The sequence below is a fragment of the Oreochromis aureus genome, linkage group 10 (genome assembly GCF_013358895.1).
Source record: "Oreochromis aureus strain Israel breed Guangdong linkage group 10, ZZ_aureus, whole genome shotgun sequence".
NCBI classification, from domain to species: Eukaryota; Metazoa; Chordata; class Actinopteri; order Cichliformes; family Cichlidae; genus Oreochromis; species Oreochromis aureus.
Genome location: NC_052951.1, coordinates 20,083,789 through 20,105,613, shown reverse-complemented (window position 1 = coordinate 20,105,613; position 21,825 = coordinate 20,083,789). Strand labels below are relative to the sequence as shown.

Below are 21,825 nucleotides of genomic sequence, written 5' to 3'. Positions count from 1 at the left end.
CATTGATCTTGTTGGAGTAACAAAAGCAATACAATTGTCCTTCTTGTCACTTCTCAAAGTTACAACAGAACTATCTGCTGCTAGTATAATCAATTTGCCCTTTATAATCATTGACTAATGAGCTTTATCATGACGTTTAAATCAACTTCCCTGTGTTCTAGCTCATCCATTCTGTGCTTCCAGACTTTGCGTTACCATTTGCATTACCATTTTAACTTATCCAGATGAGTTTATCTGTTAAAAGATTGGGATAAACCAGCTATGTTTTCTTGTTAGCTTCAGTGTTAGATTGTGGTGAGAGACATATGGTTTTTCACCTTTATTATCCTTTAAGTAATAGTAGTAAAAAAGCAAGTTAATTTTATTGTAGGGAAAAGAAACCTTACATCCCATCATTGTGTCTTATGTCTTGAAAAACGATAACATTACATTCACTGAATTGAACGACAATCTAATATTTTATAATGTGCAAGAATATGAAATAATATCAGGTTTTTGGTTTAAGTGGAAAAATAATGAAATATCAAAGTGCAAAAAGAGGGAAATGTTCATTCTGTAATAAATACAAATAAGATCTTGGTTAGTTGTGTTATTCGATGGACAAATATCTAAACGTACATAATATAATTTTGAATAAAAGTTTTAGCCATGTCCCTGTCATCATCTGAATATTACTGTTTGTTCCTTCAGGTGAAAGCTGGTTTCATGCTCAACATCATCGGGATCCTGTGCATTAATTTAGGCATCAACACATGGGGAAAAGTCATGTTTAACTTGGACACTTTTCCAGATTGGGCCAACACTACAGCTAGCAAACCCTGAATTTGTTTACAGCCTATAAAAAACAAATTTGATTCTACTGTCACACAAGCAGACAATGAACAAAATATCACATTTTCCAACTGGGTTTTCAGCCCACTTCACACCAGTGAGAAGAGCTCAGAAATCCATTGTGTGAGGTAAAACTTTTCTTACTCCACTCCATCCAGACAATAGTTTGCTGTTGCAGGATAGCATTTCTAATACTGGGAATGTTTTCAGGCCCTTTAAAAGGAAAAGGGAAAAAAGTTGACAGTTGAAATGTGGTTATAGAAGGAACAATCAAAGATTTTCACTTGCAGCTGAAACAAACTTTAAGCGTTATCAGACTTTTATATACAGACCCTCTTTGAGGACTTCCTCATGTCATTTCAGTGACAGAACCAAAGACAGTGTTTAAACCAAGGTTATTTCCTCATACACTTTCCTCTGAATCTTATCAGTCTATTTATCATTTACTGATGATGCATGCATTATCCACAGCATACCTACCTTTAAAAGGCAAATATGTAAATTAATTCATGGTGTCAGTTAACTTATTACTGTGTTTTTGTTTTGGTGTCATATTTAATTTGTTGTAATGTTGTAATGTTAATGTGTTTTTGTCAGTACTTGTTTTTTTAAGCAAGAATTTTACTTCTTATCTTATAATTTATAAATAACAACTGTGAAAGTTTTCTAGTAATGATAGTTTAAAATGATTTAGAATAATTTATATAATATTTCATATAATAATTTATAGTGGAAGTGCTCCGAATTCTTGCTGAGGAAAATGCAGGTTCAAATTTTGGTCCAAATCCCGGACGAGCCCCCAAATATGTTATGGACAAAAAAGTAAAACAGAAACTCAGCAAAACCTATTTAGAAGCAGAATGTCAAAATCCACCTTACAGCAACTGTAAAGCTTACTTATTACATGTTACATCTTCTTTGTTTTGGCTATCTAAAGTGGGGTTGGGCATTTAATTTTCCCAAGGGGGTCATATGAGAAACTGGGACTGTTGTGACGGGGTACAGTAATAGTAATAGTGAAGTAATAGTGAGCAGAATTTATATCTGCTTATTTGTGCAGCCCTCCACAACAGTCCCAGTTTCTTATGTGCCCCCTTGGAAAAACGAATTACCTGCCCCTGATCTGAAATGTAAAATGTTAAACAGATTATTGGTCAGCTGAAGCCATTTTTTTTATTACCCTGCTAAAAACACCCAATGAAATAAATGTATTGCTTTTCATGCTTTTTTTTGTATTAAGTAGAGAAGCTAGATATACTGTAATATATTAATAAGTGAGCTTTACCAGTAGGAGGGCTAACCCTTACATTTTATATGGAGATAGGCTGTTTCCCTCTGTTTCTGCTAACTGTATCCTGTATCCTTCTTAACACCAAAAAGAAGGATTAGTTAAATCAAATTGGATTTTTAAAAGCTTTCCCTTTGAGAGATTCACTCCAAGAAAGCGCACAAATAAATGACAGGAAAGTGTTACCAAGACTGCACAGTGATTACAGATAAAAAGGTTGGTTGAAGGATAACAGAGATAAGAGGCTACGAACTGGATGTAACGGTTGCAGAGGTTATTTTCCATGTTTTCTCCATGTTTTTTGTTTTATACAAGAGAATGTGACAAACTGAAGATGTGGAGGCAGAACATCCCAGCAGAGAAATGTGTATTTTTCCAAATTGCGCAAGATTTGTGACCCACTTCTATTTTGTAGAAATAAAGCACTACTTGAATGTCACTTATGTCACCTTCATTCACCCAACAGACACACACACACACACACTAAGCAGGCAAGACAGTGATATTTCAAAAAGTCCTTTATTTTACTTTTTTCAGTCACACCAACATTTGTATTGTCAAAAACTTCCCGAGTTCAAAATAATTTGCACGAGTCACAGTCATATATAAATCTGTTCTACATATCGGTATAACATTTTTTAAATAACATTCAAGTTAATCGGCTTAATCTCTGATTAAGTCAAATCTGAGTCCCCTCCTGTTCATTTCACAACTATTATAAATGTTTCATACTTTGTCTGTTGTGCAGGACCAAATCAACAAAGCAGTGTAAGTCTGAATCGATCCATGTCCACAATTTCCTCTGTTAATCTGAACACTCAGCAGGTACATTTGAGTAATTTCCATTCCATTAAAATCATCAGTCACATGAACTAATATGAATCTCTAGTGCATCAAATTGTGTGTGATGAATGTGTGATGAGGAAAAAAATGCAGGAAACTATGTAGTTGCTCTTGAGTCAGGCTGTGTCTCAGCACAAACAGACAAAAAGCACAGTGAGCATATTACAGTATGGAGCAATCCTGTGTTTAGATCACCATACTCGGGTCCAAATTGCTGGAATGTCTCTGAATGAAAACAATTTGACAGAAAATAATATACTAAAGAAAAAAAAACTGAGAAAGAGAAAATATTCGCACCACACAAGACATGACGGGAACGACTGCAGGAAGAAACAACAGAATGGACGAGATTTAAGGGTGACCTGTTCTTTAAGTAACTGCTGCTACATTCCTCATCCTTTCTTTTTTGCAGAACATTTCAGGGTGAAAATGAACATTTGCTAACCCAAGTTTTCCTTTTCGTCTCTTTTGAAACACATAATTTGCACTTCTCTGAAGTTTTCTTTATCACCTAAACAACAAAACATGGGGCTGGAAGTACAGTTGAGTTTGCACAGATGACAAAGTACATTTCATATCAGCTCAGCTCGTCTTTATAAGTTTCCTGATTGTTGTAAAATGTTGTGCTTTGAGCAGACACAATAAACACAAACGTCTTAAGGTTAATACAGGTCACATAACTGGAGAACTAAAAGGAATAAAGGGGCAGGGAAGGGAATTATAAATACAAAATAACTACTTACTGCCTACTTTGTAGAATATGCACTAAAAGGTTTTGGAAATCTATTTGAACTTCGCCAACCAGATGTTCACGTTATTGACATTTAAATGAATCATGCTTCAAACTTATACACACAGACAATCATACAAAAGACACCAAAAGCAAGGGTAGACACACGCACATACAAACACACACACGCATACAAAACACACAGACTCACTGAATCTGAGAACAGATTTCCAAAAAACTGTTTTTAAGTCCTAAAAACACATTTTCAGACGTGTTTCTAAACCCTAACATGTAAATAAGTTCTACCAATAATTTCTTTTTTCACTTCATGACGTGGCTAGAGAGCAAAAACCATTTGATAATTCCTAAGAAGTTTCTTACTTGCAAGTTTATCATGTTACAAACACACTTTGTTACAGCGACGCCACACTGAGCTGTGTGCATCAGTGTGTGTGTGTGTGTGTGTGCTTCCTGCTAGGCTTTGATAAACTCAGATGTGCTTACACACACACAAACACACAGACACACTCACAGATTATAAGTGTCACATCTGTGTGGGCCTTTTCTTGACGGCATCCTCTCAGAAGGAAAAAGAAAGAGGGAGAGAGATAGATAGAGGGAGAGGGACTGCAGGATCAACAGGATGTTAACCCCACCGGTGTATTTCGATCGCCCCTCGGGTTTAGTCCATAACTCCGCTTGCTCTCCTGTTAGCTTGCCACCTCTACGTCCCGCCATTGTACGAGTAGTCTGCCTTGTTGTGCATCACCAGCTTATTGTCCACAAAGTAGAAGCTGTCCGACTGCGTCTCATACGGGTGCAGGATCATCTCTCTGACTGCAAGCAGACAGAAAACATTGCAGCTTTTAGAAGACCGGCTCCTAATCTAGTCTGGTCAGAACAGAAATGATTGAAAAGAACTAAACATAATGTGACTTAAATACATAAACAACTGGTAAATATGTATTCAAAACACACTGAGTTCACTTAATTCACTTGTTTGACTGACAAATATGCCCTGTAGTAAATTCACTATGTTGTTTATTTTAAAACTGTGTCATTTACTTAGTTTATTGGTCATTACAATACATGATAGGCTAAAGTATTTTTGAGTGTTTACTCCCCACCCAACTTAAGCTGACAATGAAATATCTCAGCAGCTACTCGATAAAGCTTCCTGAGCGCCGAAGCTTCCAGGTACTTCTTGATTCTCAGGAAGCTTTGGTGGCTTCTCCTCTATTGCCACCATGAGGTTGCCAGTTGTAGTTTTGAGCAGGGCTGGACTGGTAATCTGGCATACCAGGCACTGGCCAACAGACAAGCGCACTGGCCAATGCCTGGTATTGCAGATTACAGCATTTTGGCCCACTCTTCTTTAGTTCATTGAGGTTTGAAGTCATTTGTTTTTTCACAGCTCTCTTAAAGTCCCACCACAGCATTTCTATGATTTTGATGTCTGGACTTTGACTGGACCATTGTTGCACCTTGATTCTTTTGTTTTTCCATCATTCTGTTGTAGGTTTTCTGCTGTGCTCGGGATCGTTGTTCTGTTGCATGACATAGTTTTTGCCAAGCTTCAGCTACCAGACAGATGGCCTCACATTTAAGTTTATTGAACAAGATTTATGGACTTCTTTTGTGAAAAAAAAAAAAACCCAACCCAAAATTAAACAATTTTCTCTGTGGCTCAAATTGGTTGAGGAGTATGGAATTTTTTTGCCCATGTTCAGACAGCAGTGCCTCATGAATGCCTTGTGCTACCATGAAAGAGTCTGAGATGCTGTTCTTGGGTTCTCTGTAGTTTATCTAAGCATTGCAGCTTGTGGTAAATATGCTGGGACATCCACGCCTGGGAAGATTAGCAACTCCCTTGAATGTTTCCCACTTGTAAATACATTTTCTCACTTTTGAATGATGGACTTCAGATGATGACTTGGAAATGACCTTAAAACTCTTTGAGCAGCAACAACCTTTTCTCAGATATCATTGCTGATTTCCTCCTTGGCATTGTGCAAACACACACCTGATTGCCCCAGACCTGCAAACTGTCAAAACCCCTGCTTTTATAGAGGTGCTAATATTTGCAGTTCATCAGTTATTCAAGTGCATTTTATTATAAGCACTTGGCTTCTCCTTGCATATTAATCCCTATGGAACTTCTTACTTGATTAAGACCTGCTAAGGACCAGATGATTTTCTATGATATACATATAAAGCCTTAAAAGTTCAATTTAATTTCATTTATATAGTGCCAAATGACAACAATAGTTCCCTCAAGGTGCTTTATATTGTAAGGTAAAGATGCTTCAATAATAGAAAGAAAATAGAGAAAAACCCAACAATCACATGACTCCCTTTGAGCAAACACTTTGGCAACGGTGGGATGGAAAAACTCCCTTTTAACAGGAAGAAACCTCCAGCAAACCCAGACTCAGGGAGGGTCAGAAAGAAGGTAAACAGCATGTGTGCATGCTGTTTGTTCCACGAGACCTAGAGACTATATTCTAGTGGGTGTACAGACTTACTGATGTCTTCAGACAGAGGTGGGAACTCATAGATGTGTTCACAGGTGTTCTTGCTGCTGGGCATGCAGAAGCCAAACTCAAAGTCAAAACTCTTGAGCAACTTCTCTCTGAAATAGTGCCTCTCAATCATCCTGAAATTCTCTATCGGTCTGTCTCCGACTGTGAACTCAACACTGGAAGTAAAAACACACACAGACAAGGTTCACTCTTTCCTTTGTTAACCGTGTCCTTGTCAATAAAGATTCACACACATTGTCACTTACGTGGCTCCAACTTGCCGCAGTCGGAGAAACGCAGGGGTGAACTGGTAACGGACGAATCGGCCGGCATTTGGGTCAATATCCCTCTTCTCACTTGCTTTATCTGAAGTAAAGACCAATAGAAATGACAGATTTATATTGTGCTGGATGGCACCAAGTAGGAAAAATGTATTTTTTTTGTGTGAAGAAAAAGCACAGATTTGCTCTCCTAACGCATCTTAGAATTATTGTCTTCCTTTAACTTGAGCCCTACTTTTCTAGCTTAGTTCTTCTAAAAGGGTGGGTTGTGGTTGACAGTGTTTTTAGAGGTAAATAGGTCAAATCACTACTCAAACTAAAGAAAGTACAAAACACATTGTCAACCCATCCAGCAATGCTCTCACTTTGAAATCTCCTAATGTAAAGAATATTTATTTTTCATTTCTATGAAAAATAATAAATACTTTGTGCTTATGATTAATAATGCATTTCCTGCAAGTGTTTTTTATGACAAATTTAGGTTAAATACAATATAGGAATGCAGTAGACAGATGACTGACCTGTAGACGGGGGTTTGGTGATTTCAAACAGCACTGTGCCGGTCTCCATGTCTCTGATCTTGAACCTGGTGAAGTCGATGTTGTAAATGTTCTCCTCTGGGCTGCACAAATAATCTGAGAGAGGCGAGAGAAAGGAGGTAAAATAGTTATAGATTAGACACAAAAATGAGAATTTGCAGGACGTTTACTCCCTGCTAAATACATCTTAAGGAAAGAAGTATGTCTGGGTATTGAAAATCAATACCTTTTGAGACTCAGCAAGCAGAGAGTATTAAAAACTCACAAGCAGCAATGGAAGGGGAGGACAGATTGTGTGTTTCCTCATCTTATTTAGGAGTAAAAGGTTATTTTAATCAACCTGAAACCTCCAAGGCAGTAAAACAAAATCAGTGTAGAAGTGCAAAAAAAGGAGTTTGCTGTTCTTCACAGGTCAAGTTGAGTTTGTCTCTAAAACCACAGAGAGTTAAACTTTAGAACAGAGAAAAGGGCGTTTGCTGCCTCGTACAAAACCGCTTCTGTCTCATTTTCAATTTTACAATTAAAGTTAAGCAGTAAGGAACATGACCGCTGACTGACAGGTGTACCAACACAAGCGGCTGTAGCTGGTTAATGTTTGTTAGGTGTCACGTCCACTGTTTGTGGTGGTGCCTTTTGGAGAATTGGAGCATAACTGTAAACACTAAACATTTAGTCTTTTAATAATAACTAGGACTGCCACAGTCAGCCAGGTGTAATCTCAAGTGTTTTATTAGAGCCAATTCTCCATAAACACACAACTGAAAGGGATCATTTACATGTGCTCAGTTTCTACTTATTAGCAACTGACTAATGTCTTAAAAAACTCCGATCTTGCATTGTTGGCACAAATCCTGATGAAAAACTGTTAGAGGAGCCACTTCCTCACAATTGCAATTGCAAGCAAACACCCACAAGCACCCAGTAAGAAAGAGAAGTGAGTTATTTTTATTTCCTTAATCCTTCCTGCCCTTACCAGGCAGTGTCACTGCTTATTAGACTTCCCCAGCAGAGCAGACACTTCCTGCTTCCTGGCTGATCCGATACCACGGGTAGGCGAAACTGTAACATCTACCTATCGGCTGTACTGAGGGGATGAGACAACTGATGTCGTTGCTCTGTTGCTTCATACCAAAAGCAGCATAACATACATCATGTATGATGATGGGAATTTTTTTAATGGATGGATCATTGAAGGCCTGACGAGCCAAAACAGAAACCCAGAGTTACACAGCAAGTTTAAAAGACGTCACACTATGTTCATCTATTAGCATAGCCTTTGCCTCGTTTGATCTTAACAGATTGGCACTTGTCGCTGTATGTTCTGCGGTTACTCTTGATGGGCATGCTCTTTTCATACACACACACACACACACACTCATCTGCTGTGTCAGCTGACGATAAGCCAACCACATCTGCCTGCTCAAATCTGCAGTGAAACAGTGGGGACACTGCCGCTGCCTCGGGGATGATTAATCGCTGAAGAGGCAGCTCTGACTGACCAATCAGCCCACCAGCTGTTCTTCATAACACACTGACAGCTAGAAATGCCTGATATCTCCACACTGTAAAAAGAAAATAGGTGAACCAACTTAATTGAATTATTTCAATTGGTAACACCTAATTTAATTAAGTTCTTTGAAATGAAGTTAATACATTAGATAAATCAGTTGTGCACTCTAATGTATTCACTTCATTTCAAGAACATTAAATTAGTGTTACCAATTGAAATAATTCAATGTTGGTTCTTTTTCAGTGCAACACCAAATAACACATCTGAGGTCAGTGTGCTTCCACTCAAAGTTTAGGAAGTATGAGTTGAATTCAATTCAATTCGATTTAATTCAATTTATATAGCATCAAATCACAACAACAGTCGCCTTGTATTGTAAGGTAGACCCTACAATAATACATTCAGAGAAAAACCCAACAATCATATGACCCCCTATGAGCAAGCACTTTGGCGATAGCGGGAAGGAAAAACTCCCTTTCAACAGGAAGAAACCTCCGGCAAAACCAGGCTCAGGGAGGGGCGGCCATCTGCCGTGACCGGTTGGGGTGGGAGAAGGAAGACAGGAACAATAGAATAGCAGGATCACAGCTACATAGCCTGCTGTAAGCTGCAGAAATCAGGTGGTATTTTTGACTAATAACTCCTTGCTTGAGGTGGCTGTAGGACAGTAGTTCTTAGTCACAAACAGCAGACAGACTCAGTGCGCCTGTTTCCCACCAACATGGTGCCTCTGAGCAGCAGGACCGGCTCACTGTTAGCGGACACCAGAGTTGTGTCTAAACTCTGGTTTCCACACAACCAGAGCTATGTTTAAACCAAACATACCAAAAGCATTTCACACACTGAATGCTGCTTCATGTTACACAGATGTTACACCTGTGGTAGGTGAGTCACTGTGTGTATTGTCTTATGATGCTGATTCCGAGCATAACGCTGCGTCTTAGGTAATGCTTCTGACACGCCCACTGAATGAGCAACAACCTACGAAAACAACAACAACAACAACAACAAAAAAACAGTTGTTCGTCATTGTTTTCAGGTCTGAAGGTCTTTCAAAGTTTTTCTTTAGACATTGGCTGCTTTCTCACTCATTTTTTGTCCAGTCCTTGCACCTGACCATTTCTAGAAGAATGCTGTTCTTCTGGTGGGCTGTGCATCCTCAAAAAAATGAGGAAAGTGGACAAGTGGAGGACAACAGAAGCAGAGACAGTGACAGGTGATCCCAAACACACTGCCAATGCATTCAAATCTGACCTTATATAATGTCTTTCAATGTATCTTTGCACTTTTTAATAAATCGTTGGACCTATTTCCCATTTTCCTATCCAACTGTGAAGGAATGAGGGGCTCACGACTGTAGTGTGTAAAAAAACAGTGAAAAGAGTGAAAAGAAAATATATTTTGAACTGACATTTAACAAGTTGCCCCCACATAAAAGAATCTAGTTGGAAATAATCAACCGAAAATAACCTACATATTTACTGGTAGCTTAGTAGTAGTTCATCAGTGTGACTTCATGGTGAATGTACCTGGTTTAACGTGTTGGCCTGGAGCAGTCAGGATGAGAACTTTACTAAGCTGGAGCCTGAGAGTCTGTTTATTTCAGCGTTAATCCCAAATGGAGGATTATTCACAATGCACCCCCGTGTGTTATTCCTCATGTTTATGTATGAAGCATCCCCCAAAGAAGAGCCTCACCCCCAAGTCGCAGCATGTTGTCAACTGCATTTACTGCATGCGGTGAGCGCGCCTGACAGAGCTGACGTTATTCGCTGTGACACAGTGATGCCTTTGCTACTCTGTCAGTCTGAATGCTGAGGTCGGCTCTTCTAAACACATCAACTCTGCATACCCGGCTCCATTTAGTACCACACAACACCTGACCATCCAAACCACCTCAACATACACACACACACACATGAAACAACCAGACTAGCATAAACACTCCCGGCAACCACATCATTTTAATTAATAACATGCAATATTTGTGCCTGCAAGGTGTGGGATTTTTATTAGCAGATCTGCATTTGTGTGTCTGTGTGTGTGTGTGCTGCACACGTGTATAATGTAGTCTGTTGTGCCACAGCTGGTGTTGTCCTTGTCCTTTTGCTAACCTACTGCTAATAGTTACCTTTGAGCCTCCTAATTAAGTCCCACGAGGACAATGAGGCTGAAAGCAAGACAATGGATTTGTTGTGTGAGACTGTCTGTGGCTCAGTGTCCTTTCACAAGTGTACGATCTCACTTTGCCTTAAACACACACAGACAGGAACACACACAGAGCCATCTGAGGTTAACTTGCTCCCAGAAAGAACCGAAGCTGCCAGCAGACTTCAGTTTATCACTGCCAGCTCTTCTTCTGGGCTGTGAACACCTCCAGACAGAGCATGTCCCAAGCTTTTAGAGTTTGTGCGTATGTGCGTTTGTGTGACTGATCAAATTTAAGTGAATACAAAGAAGTGAAGTGGTCACCGCAGTCAACACTGAATTATGGTACGTGCTAAAGATGACAAAAACCTTAACCATTGAGTGTTCGCTCTGCTGCTGGGAACAGGAAACTCATCTGCAAACCACTTCTCAAACTTAAATGTCAGCTGGTTTTAACAAAATCCTCCAGTGGCTTCTCACTTCACGTCTTTCACAAGACAACAAATGTGCCGATCAGAGCGTTCAGTGTCTTATTCCCACTGCTTATAGGTGCATCTTATTCGTGCACACGAATGATGCCTCGTGCTGATATTAAAGTATGTCCTCGTGTTATTTTACAGCTTCACTGCACACATGAATACTAGAAAAGATACACACAGTGAACAGGCTCTGTTTGGATGATGAAGTATTTCCTTTTTATTTGTTCACCAGCCCACATTTTAGGAATCGTGGGTTTAAAGGGGATCTATCAACTTCATTTTCAGATCTATATTTTTATTCTTGGACTCTTGTAGAATAACTTTGTATGGAACAATGCTCATTGATCACATACTGCCCTTCAGTTCAACCCAATCCATACCAAGCCATTAAGCTCATTTTCTTCTCTCTTCAGGCCAACTTTGCTCTGATTGGATACCACTTGCAAATATTAGGTTTGACCAGCAGGTGGGTGGGGCTTTCATGCTCACATATTAGGGATATTTACTCTCCAATATTAAAGAGAACAAATTAGAGCATTTAGAGCAGTCTGAAGCCTCAGACTCAAGAAAAAGAAAAAAAAGCTGTAGAGGAAAAGTTGCCACAGTGAGCTGAGATTTTCACCCACTTGCAGGGTTAGCTAACATAAAGCAAATGCTGACTCAGTCTTTTGTCAAAGGGATCTGAAGTGGCACTCTGAATTTGAAACAATTTACTGGAATGATTTGTCTAAAATATGCACGTGTCAAAATATTATCTACTATTTGAGTTACATCAAATTAAACAATTTATCTTATTCTTTTTCTTAATTTACTGGCCAAAACACTTCTACTGTCCCTCCCTCCAAAATTCAAGCTGTGTTAAGGCATGGTAAGTTTAACATCTACCAGGCCACCTGCCCCACAGGTAAACATGAAAAGACACCAAAAATCAGAGAGAAAAAAGAGCAAGGAGGGGGTGGAAACAACTGCATCAGAGAGCAGCAACAGATCCAGGAAAGAGTTGGCCCTCAGGGAGTGAGGAAACCTCACACCCCTGAGAGAGTTTTCCATTAAATATCCTCACAGGTGGGCCCGGTTGTGCCAGAAAGGCATAATGATGGATAAAGGAAAAATGCAATAATTTTAAGCAGCATCTTCAAAACAGGATGAATTGTTTTTATGAAGATGTAAACTGTTAGGTCATTTGTCAAGACCTCCAACAAAGTAACTGCTCTACGACTTTTTGCTCTAATATTAAAAGGAATCTGGGATAATATCTTAATAAAAGCCTTTAAAGCTAGAGCAAGGTTAGCAAGTTAACACCAAATCTACCAAAGTGACCTCAATCAGCAGTATACTTACACACACACACACACACACACACACACACACATACAGAAAAAGATGCCTTCTACAGTAAACCAGAATAGTGCTGCAAATTTAATAATCTTAATTTAAGGTGATTTCAGATGTCTGTCTTCGTGAACATTCCCTGCAGAGATCAGCAGCTCCGAGTCGGACTGGGTCAGGTTCACAGTTCAACACATACTGCGCCATGTGGCCCAGTTACACCAAAATACACAGTCCTGAGCTTGTTTTAGCTGTTCACCCAGTTAACACTGGGACAGAACAAATTTAAGGAACCTTCCAGTATCAGTGGCACATAAAAAGGCTCATAAACACAACAGCTGAACCTAATAATGGTATCTAGTTCAGCGTGTCCCTCTTTAGATGCTGATGGATCGCTCCATTTTATGTTTTTTCTTTAGCCTTGCTCATTAAACAGCACTTAAACAGCACCGTTAAACTGAAATACCTTTTCCTGTAAATGACAGCAAAAACTGTCACAACAAAAAGACCGACAAATTTAAAAACGTAGGTGACAGATAATGATTTTGACAATTAATCAACAAAACGAAAAAGAAGAAGAAGCTCTACAAGCGTGCAAACAGGCCTGTTTAATGTGTCATGGTTGGTCATGTGACAAATGTCATGTCATCTCTCAGAGAACGAGTGTTGAGAAATTGTGCAACAGCTGAAGGGGGAAAGACTTTCTCATCATGTGTTGCTGCTTGTTTCACTGAAAGACCACAGAGGCCACATAAAAAAACATGAAGAGGAAAAACCTGTAAACTTGTGGCTGAACTGACCTAAAAGTAAGACTCTGAACCAGAACCAGCCTGAACTTTAAATACTGCATGAACAGAGATGCATTCGTTGTCTGCACAGTGCATCTGCACAGCAATGATTATTAGATCAGAATAGTCAAAAACTAACTGCTCACTTTCTTCCTTTTTTGGATGACATGCTAGATATAAATATTCAAATAGCTACATTTTATCTGACTTAAAGTTTAAAATTTATAAAAATATTTTTTTTTTTAAAAGGCTTTTGCCATAAAAAATATCGGGCATCATCCTGCACTTAGAGTACATAATAATACATGTGAATGCCAAAAAAAATGACAGCAACCTCTTTGTATTCTAGTGAGCAGCAATCTGCTGGTTACGTAGGTGGGATGAGGAAGGCACTTAGGCCCAACTCAGCTCACATGGACTAATCCGGTTTAGTTACTCGTATGAAGGCAAATCCAACTAATCATTAGAGAGAGGGGGCAGGGCTAAAACTGTGTGTGTGTGTGTGAGAGAGAGATTGGGATGACAAAGCAGGTGTGCTGTAAGGACAGTGAAGAGAAAGGCAGGAAGAGACGAGTGTGCTAAAGAGACTGCAGCTGTTGAATGACCAGAACCTGCAATGTGATGATGTAATATCTGTTAAAAGATGTGAAGCTACAGGAAGGAGATGTGCAAAAGTGACATGTCATCATTACTCAGTCTCAGTATGTAACTTTGAGCAGTATCTCAAAGTTACATACTTAAAAAAAATAAGAAAAACTTCAGCAAAGAATTGACACAGGACCTGAGAGATACATCTGGCCCTTCAGTTGATCCATCTACTGTTCACCCTCGTCAGAAAATAGTCTCAGCTGAAGGATTTCTGTCAAGAAGCCATTCTTAATGGAGAGAAACAGGGAGAAAAGGCTGAGGTTTGCCATTACACAAGACCTGGACCTAAAATCAGTATAAACAGGTCTGATGGAGGTATGAATCCAAATGTGAAATTTTAATTCCTTACATAATGTGTACATTTATCATCATTAGTATGTATGGAGGATATCAGGAGAGAGGTACAACATTGAGTGTCTCCAGACATCTGTAAAACACACTGGAGGCTCTGCCATGGTTTGGGACTGCAGTTTAGCCAGTGGTGTTGGGGATCTTGTCAAAATCAATGAAAAAATACCATCAAATTTTCATCCACCAGGCATCTGGAAAACACATGACTGGCAACAGCTTTATTTTTCAGCACGACAATGACTAGAAACACACTGCTGGTGCAGTAAAAGCATATCTGGATAGAAAAACACACAGTGGAACACTATCAGTCATGGATTGGCCTCCCCAGAGCCCTGATATCAGCATTATTGAAGCAGAGAAGGAGCAAAGAAGAGCTCTGAATGTCCTTCAAGAGGCCTGGAGAACTATTACTGAAGACTACTTAAAGAAATAAAAGGAAAACCAACTAAGAGTTCAGGCTGTGTTAGAGAATAAAGGTGGTCATAGCTACCATATTCAGTTGTACAACCTCTGCACTTATTTCCCATTTTATTATACTAAATAAAATGCATTTTATATATGTAGTATTTACAAAAACATTGTACTACATTGTAGTAAACTTAAGTCAGCCATGTTGTTCATATCTTACAATCTTGATAACAATGTGATTAAACATATTTAAACATAATCTGGTCTTCCCAGGGACGGTAGATGTAAATGAGCTTAATTTTGCTAATAGCCGATATTAAGTCAATAACTAAAGAAAGAAAGAAAAATCAGAAAACAAGAAAAATCTGAATAAATATAACAGCTTGCAATTTTAACCTTTGTTTAATACACGTATTAAAGTAAATGCATGTTTTATAACTATGTGAAAAAAATATTGAGTCATATTCATCCAAATAAATCTGAAAGTTTCTTATATTTTGTCTGCAAATGACCAACAGGTGTGCATTATGTTTTCTAAATACACGGCCCATCTTCATTATCTTACAATGAGCTCCGCAGGCAAACAAAATTGGACTGGTTTCATCACCCGCTACCTCATTTAACTTTATAGAACGGAGGATTTAACTGCATCCCATCTGCACCGATGCACTGTTAAAATAGTACAAACCAAAAGACTAAGGTGGGTTGTTTAAGCTCTCACTGTTTAACAGAGCTTGTGGGTTATAAAAACGTTTATTCAAATCATCCCTCGGTCAGACTTCACAGGTCACAGGCCGGTTCACACGGTCATATTTCTGTGACTGCTTCTGTCAAATGTCAGTGCAGTCAGTGCTTTTAAGATAGTCAGGAAGTTATACTTATTAAACCACTTTAGTGCTATCGATGAGTATGAATGAACATCACAGCATAGAGCTGACCAAACCTATTTCCATATGTAACACAATGTAAAACCAGATGCACTTTTACTATATAGTCTACCTTTTTTTTCTCAATGGCTCGAAGTTGTCTGTATAAGAAACCCTAACACTAGATTCAACCCATCATCCACTCATCCTCGAGGGAGGACTGTATCCTACAGTTTGACTGACTCAAGTCATTTGACGTTGGCAGGCTTTATTTTGTGTTGGACAGACACTCAAACCAAAACCTGCAGCAAGTGGGGAAGTGGTTCACGTGCCGCAATTCCACTTCACTGAGTTTGGAGTGCAGAAAACGTCAGATCTTTACTGGCTGCAGAATTGGAGGTCATCCACAGGATGAGACAGCGACCAATGCTCCAGAACTATCGCTCAGGTTCCTGTGAAAAAGTACCTGTCATATTCAATTTTGGTAGAGGCAAAGTTTATATTATTTAATTTTTCAGTTAAAAAATGTTTTAAATCCATTTCATTTTCTTCTACTCATTCAGTTCAGGGTCATAGTTGGGCTTGAGCCTATCCCCAGCTGTTACTGGGCAAGACTCAGGGTACACCCTGGGCAGGTTGTCAAACTATCCCAGGCTAACACAGAGAGACAGATAACCATTTGCATCTATGGCCAGTTTAGAACCCCCAGATAACCTAACATGCAAGCCTTTGGACTGGGGTAGGAAGCTGAAGCCCCGGGAGAATGTAGAGAGCATGCAAACTTCACCCAAGCCAGTCATTGGAATCAAACCCAGGACCTGCTTGTTTTGAGGATATGTTGCCAACCACCACACCACTGTGCCACCCTTAAAAAGATGCCCCAACATGCGCAAAGAGTTGAAATCCAGCCACAGGCATTTAAATTCTTTTTATGATTTATTAGGAAATAGATGAGTAATTATTAACCACAATGATGCACTATAAGCTGTCTAAATCACCCAATCTTTCCTATGCAGATCACTTTCTTAATTAGCTGTTTGATCAGAACAAGCTTCTTATTTTGTTTGTCCATCAGACCAAAATCCTCAAATGCTCAATTTACTATAATATGATAAAGTCAAGCAGCAAAATCATCCCATCTCAGAAGCTGGAAACAGAGAACGTTAGAACCAGCACAATAGACTGTTTTCTTACTAAAGTTATGATTCTAGTCCTGTAGATTCATTAAAAATATATTCTTGTCGTTGTTATCAAAAAAATTGGGGGGCAGAAAAGCCTTTGAGAAAGTTCACAAAGATTCCAAGCAGCACCTGAGCATTTGTTAACCCCCTTTAATAACACATGTATGAGCATTAAATCCACTCTATAAAATATCAGTAAATACAGAGGAGGTTGGATGTGGAGAGCTGAGGTAACGGACGCTGTTTACAGGAGTATAATCATCGGAGTAACAATGGTGTCAGTGTTTTAATGCCTGTGCTATTGAGCTGCCCAAATGTGAAACAGCTGATGCCAATCAGCTAAAACAAGCTTATCCTCACTGAACTAATGCTCTGCACGGTCACACTGCCACTGCTAAACTCAAAGCAAATACTCACTCAAGTCGGCAGGACTGGTTTATGTTGTTTAGTATCCTCTAAGTCTTCTAATAACCAACAATAATTTAAAATAAATGAAGACATTTCTGCAGCTATTTAGGAAGTTTTTCCACTACAATGTTTGCACTCACCAAACTGAAGCAGCCCATAAACTCAGAGTTTAATACTTTTGAAACAACCAAAACAATTAGTGTGTTATATACACAAAACTTTCAATGCGCAACTTTCAACTTTCAATATTATGACATAATTGTATCGCCTAGCAACCACATATTAACAGGCTAAAATGACCCACTTGTAGCATTAATGCACCTATAACACCTTACAAAAGCACAATTTTAATGTTAGGACAACAACATCTAATCTAAAGCAACAAAACTTTCTTTATGTGTGACACTATCTGTGTTGCCTGGCAACCACAGACATGGCATGGGTGTGTACTAGATTTAATAAACTGTGACGTTATGCAGTTGCTGCTTCTGTGTAATAACAACTCGCTGCCTTTCTTTGTGACTGTTTTTTTATATGCAGTGTCCTCACAGAAGTGACAAAACTGCAGTTTCTCCAATGGCCACTTGAGGTTAGCCTTAAAAGCAAGTCAGTCCTCATAGACACCCAGGTTAAAATGCCCCACCTACAGCAATAACATGTTCACATTTATAGCAATTTGTTCCCATTCATAACAACTACATGTTGGTGATACATGTAGCTCTACAAAAAACACCTGTTTGGATTTTGCTGAGGCTTAAAGTTTGATATGTGCCCACTTTGATCAACAGATGTGCCTCTAGCAAGGCTCCCATCACTGACAGTCACTCACTGAGCCACTGAAATAAAGTGTGTTCAAACTGTTGTTGCACTTTTCAGTGAAACATCTTTACACTACAATATCCTGGTGTGAAGTGTGGCCAATCTAAGATGCATGTGCTTCAGTTTCAGTGAGTTTATTTCTAATTTGAATGAGTCTGTCTGTGCATTACACCCAGTAACTTTATGGATGTAGATTGCGGGCATTATACAGTAATTTAGCATGTCACCCTCTCATGAAAAGCCTCCCTCTAAAAAACCAAGAGGGAGGCTAAATGTTCACATTAAAGTGTTGAAATACAGAGACCAGAAATGTATGTAAGTGGCTGCAACATTTTATAGAACTTATTAACTTCTTATTAAGTTCCAATAAGAAGTTTCATCACTTAATAACTGACAATTTAAGAAATGTATATTCTCTCTCCTTTTTTTTTTACACTGCAAAAGTAATAATTAAGAAATACAGCATTTTGATTTCCAATAATATAGAAAGAAATGCAGCAAATCCTCTCATATAAGAAGCTGGGAAAGAGAATATTGGGCAGTTTTTCAGTGTGTTTGCTGCAAAATGATGTGTTTTTCAATTTTATTTCAGAGCTAAACAAAACAACAGAAATAGCAGTTAGCTGCTTCCCCATGAGACACAAAACACAATCACAGTGTCAGCAGGGGGGCCTTTCTTGCCGCTCTGAGGCTCCATGCTGACTCGACGGATTAAGTTTAGGATTCGGTTAAGAACAAAATCAGGATCAAATCAGTCAACTGAGTAGAAAGCCCGTTCTGTCTGTGCAAATCCCAATCAGTCTCAGCAGCTTGCTTTGATTATGGATGGAGGGCAAAACGATTAGGGACATCTTTACGCTGCAAAAAAAGCTACAAACTGAAGTTTCCGCCCGTGGGATGTCAGAGCTCCAAACAGGTTCAAACCACTCAATAACAACAAGAACAACAAAAACCTCTTTAACTCAAAACTGTTGTTAAGTCTGGCTGTGCTGGTTTGCCATGCCACTTAAAGAGGGAATCAATTTCAGCCACTAAGAATGTGCAGCAGCAGAAAAAAAAAGATACTGACAAGTCACAAAACAACAGAAGGGCCTCGGTGGCTGTGACATCTCAGGAGAGCACAGGATGTCTCCTGCTTGGTTTGACCACCAAAAACGAGGCCAAGCAAGCGTGAGTGTACGCATATCCGATTCTGTCCATACAATCCATCACCTACACTGTTTAACATGGGAGAGGAGGCGAGGAGAGCAAGGAGGAAGTGTGTGGGAGAACAGAGATGATGCACGCTCCGCTGGCTGTAACCAAGGGGAGATGCTTCACGTTGCTGTAGTGACTCAAGCGTGTATCCACGTTGCTGTGGTGATTCACACATGCCTCCTCTTGCCTCCAGCTATGACGCTGCGAGATAGGAAAGTGAGAGTTTCCAAGACCATAACGGGGTCCGGCGTGGGAGTCAGAATCATTATGGTGCTCGCCTACGTGTCCCTGTGCAGCAAGACATCACACACTCACTTATGGGATCACAGACTTGCCGATTAAAAACACAAAGATGCGCACACGTGTTCCCGATGAAGTCAAAACAAAGCTGAAATTACCCTAGTGTGTGTCTAATAATAGACCGATTAATGGACAATTAGAGAAACTACGAGAGTTTTCGATGGCTGTGAGCAAGCTGAGCCAAAGGATGTTCCCAAAGCTCAGTAAGCTGTGATTATATTGGATTGGACAAGCAAAGACCCATTCATCATTACAGCTTTATCGTCCTCTGTTAATCTCATGCGAAACAAGCAAATAAGGAAAAGTAAAGTAGAGAAAAGGACAGGTGGAGGTTCCTCCACTGTAGGAATATTTTTGAGAGGAGTGGAATGACAAGTGCTCACTGTATTGCTTGTGGCATCTCACGGGTACATGTGAAATGTTGGGCTGCTCACGAAAGCTATCAGAGAAATAGAGAAGAACTGAACATGCAGAGGTGAGCCTAAAAATCCCCATGCAAGTTTCAAAATAGCAGTGAAAACATCCCACGGAGCATTTGCATGTTATCACACTCAGTATGTAATGCAAGTATGTTGTGTAAGTGAGGTATTACACTGGCCTTTAAATAGTCAAACGTCCCGCTGCCACCTGTTAGCTAACTAAACCCGAGTTAGTGATAAATGTAGGAGTTCTTGTGAACATAAGAGCTTCCTGCCTGCTTCTCGGATATTTAGAGGTGTGACATAATTAAAAAAACAGATGCATTAAGTAATAGGCTAATGTCATAAGCAGACTTCTCATCAGAAGGTTATGAAAAGGAATAAGCACATGAGTTTAAAAGTACCTAAAGAGAATAACATCTAACAGTAGGCGAATGTGACTACAGAGGGTCGATCATGATGTTTCCTGCATTTATACACTGCTTGTTTGTTGACAAAACTGGCTTCAGCTTAAACAGCAAAATACTGCCTGCACACGCTCACTACAGTGGTAGCAATAGGGATAGCTTATTATAACAAGTGCATTTATATAGTTTTCATTCTTCTTTTTAAGCTTGTTTGTTATAGCATATTTACATTTTGCAACTTGTACACTAGCATGGGATATTTTTTCTTTTCCTCCTGTTTTATTTACATGTTTACTGAAGCAGAGAAACCACACAGACTGCTTTGAATGATGACCCCTGGGTCACCCAAGCGTCTCCAGCTAAGACTCCTTGTTTAATTTAACAGAGATTAAAATGCAGAGTGGGTCGTCCAGTCTTTCTTCTCATCCCGGTTCAACATCTTCACGCGCACGCTGTCTGCATGCACCACATTTTTCAAACATCATTCACCCACCTCCACTGCTTAACCTCCACATTACAGTGGTAGGCTGGCACCTCCACAGGTCGCAGGACTGAGATGCCATCAGAGAGAGCTGAATGCTCGTCTGCGCACAAACCGTCAAAAAACGTACACCAGCAGCTCAGTGGAGAGTGGACCTCCAGTGACGCTTTATCAATAACGCTTATTCAATAGGGCCTGTATGGATTACATAAATAAGGGGACACGATAATGACGTGATGCATGACTCATACAAGAGCACCTTTGTCCCCCTTTTCCCACTCACCTACCAACACAAGCAGCAGCAGCAGCAGCACTGAACTTACTCTCTGTGATCTTCTGCAAGCCAAGAACATCCTCCGGAGTGATCACAGTGCTGGCGAGCAGTTGCTCCTCGGTGGTCACCGGGACCCCCACGTCGGTCGAGTTGCAGCCTTTCTTCACTTTCATCGCCGCCGTCTGCTTGGGGCTGCCGTTACTGGTGCTGTCTGTGCCGCTGTCGGTGCCTCCGGCGTCTCTGGCTGGATTACTACCGGCGGGCTTCTTAGCGCTTGATGGGTCCTGGCTGTTGCCTCTGCTGGTGCAAGAATAGCTCATTCTCCGCTCCTCCTCCCCCCTCTCCTAACCCAGGGCTTCCAAGATAGCTACAAAACAGTTGCCTCCCTCCTCTCCCTCCCTCACCGAAGGATGCAGAGTTGCTGCCTGTTATCCGGTGCTTAATTCAAATCCGCTTCGTCTTTCCCACAGCCTGTCTCCGCAGACGGAGTCTCGCGTGCGAAATGTTCCCCCGGCTGTCTTCCTGCTCCAGCGCAATACGTGCGGAGAGCGAGCTGTCCTCCACAGCGTCAAACGCAGTTTGCGTTCTGTCAAGTGAAGCCGGACGTTTGTGGGAAAATCTGCTGGGTTTGAAATTAAAAGAGGCGGCAGATGGCTGTTGCCGTTGACGAGGTGCAGGAGGAGGGGAGGGAGAGCGTCTCAGTGGCGCAGAGAGCGGCTGGTGCTTCTACGCACAGTCTGCGCTAAAACCGAGCTTTGCGCGCGGCAATCTGCGCGAC

The 21,825-nt window shown here is 40.1% G+C and overlaps 2 protein-coding genes across 2 annotated transcripts in view; one reads left to right on the top strand and one right to left on the bottom strand.

The window, feature by feature from the left end:
• The window catches only part of slc13a2 (solute carrier family 13 member 2), a 12,478-nt gene extending 9,920 nt beyond the window's left edge, over nucleotides 1-2,558 (top strand). The window contains exon 13 of the mRNA XM_039618518.1: nucleotides 691-2,558. Within this exon, the coding sequence (XP_039474452.1) occupies nucleotides 691-822 (132 nt within the window). The 3' untranslated portion in view covers nucleotides 823-2,558. The remainder of the gene's footprint in view (nucleotides 1-690) is intronic.
• unc119b (unc-119 homolog b (C. elegans)) lies at nucleotides 1,414-21,825 on the bottom strand. The gene is made up of 5 exons (XM_031736020.2): nucleotides 21,097-21,825; nucleotides 7,017-7,130; nucleotides 6,481-6,580; nucleotides 6,218-6,390; nucleotides 1,414-4,529 (listed from the first exon to the last, which is right to left on the bottom strand). Exons 1-5 carry the CDS (start codon nucleotides 21,365-21,367, stop codon nucleotides 4,417-4,419), a joined length of 771 nt encoding a protein of 256 aa, XP_031591880.2. The 5' UTR covers nucleotides 21,368-21,825; the 3' UTR covers nucleotides 1,414-4,416.

Bases quoted from the DNA above. Each gene is read 5' to 3' on its own strand.
- unc119b (XM_031736020.2), bottom strand. From the start codon at position 21,367: ATGAGCTATTCTTGCACCAGCAGAGGCAACAGCCAGGACCCATCAAGC. The intron at 6,391-6,480 runs GTAAGTGACAAT...TTTTACTTCCAG, and splicing joins CTGCGGCAAGTTGGAGCCAC to TGTTGAGTTCACAGTCGGAG. The intron at 4,530-6,217 runs GTAAGTCTGTAC...GTCTGCTTGCAG, and splicing joins ACCTCTGTCTGAAGACATCA to TCAGAGAGATGATCCTGCAC.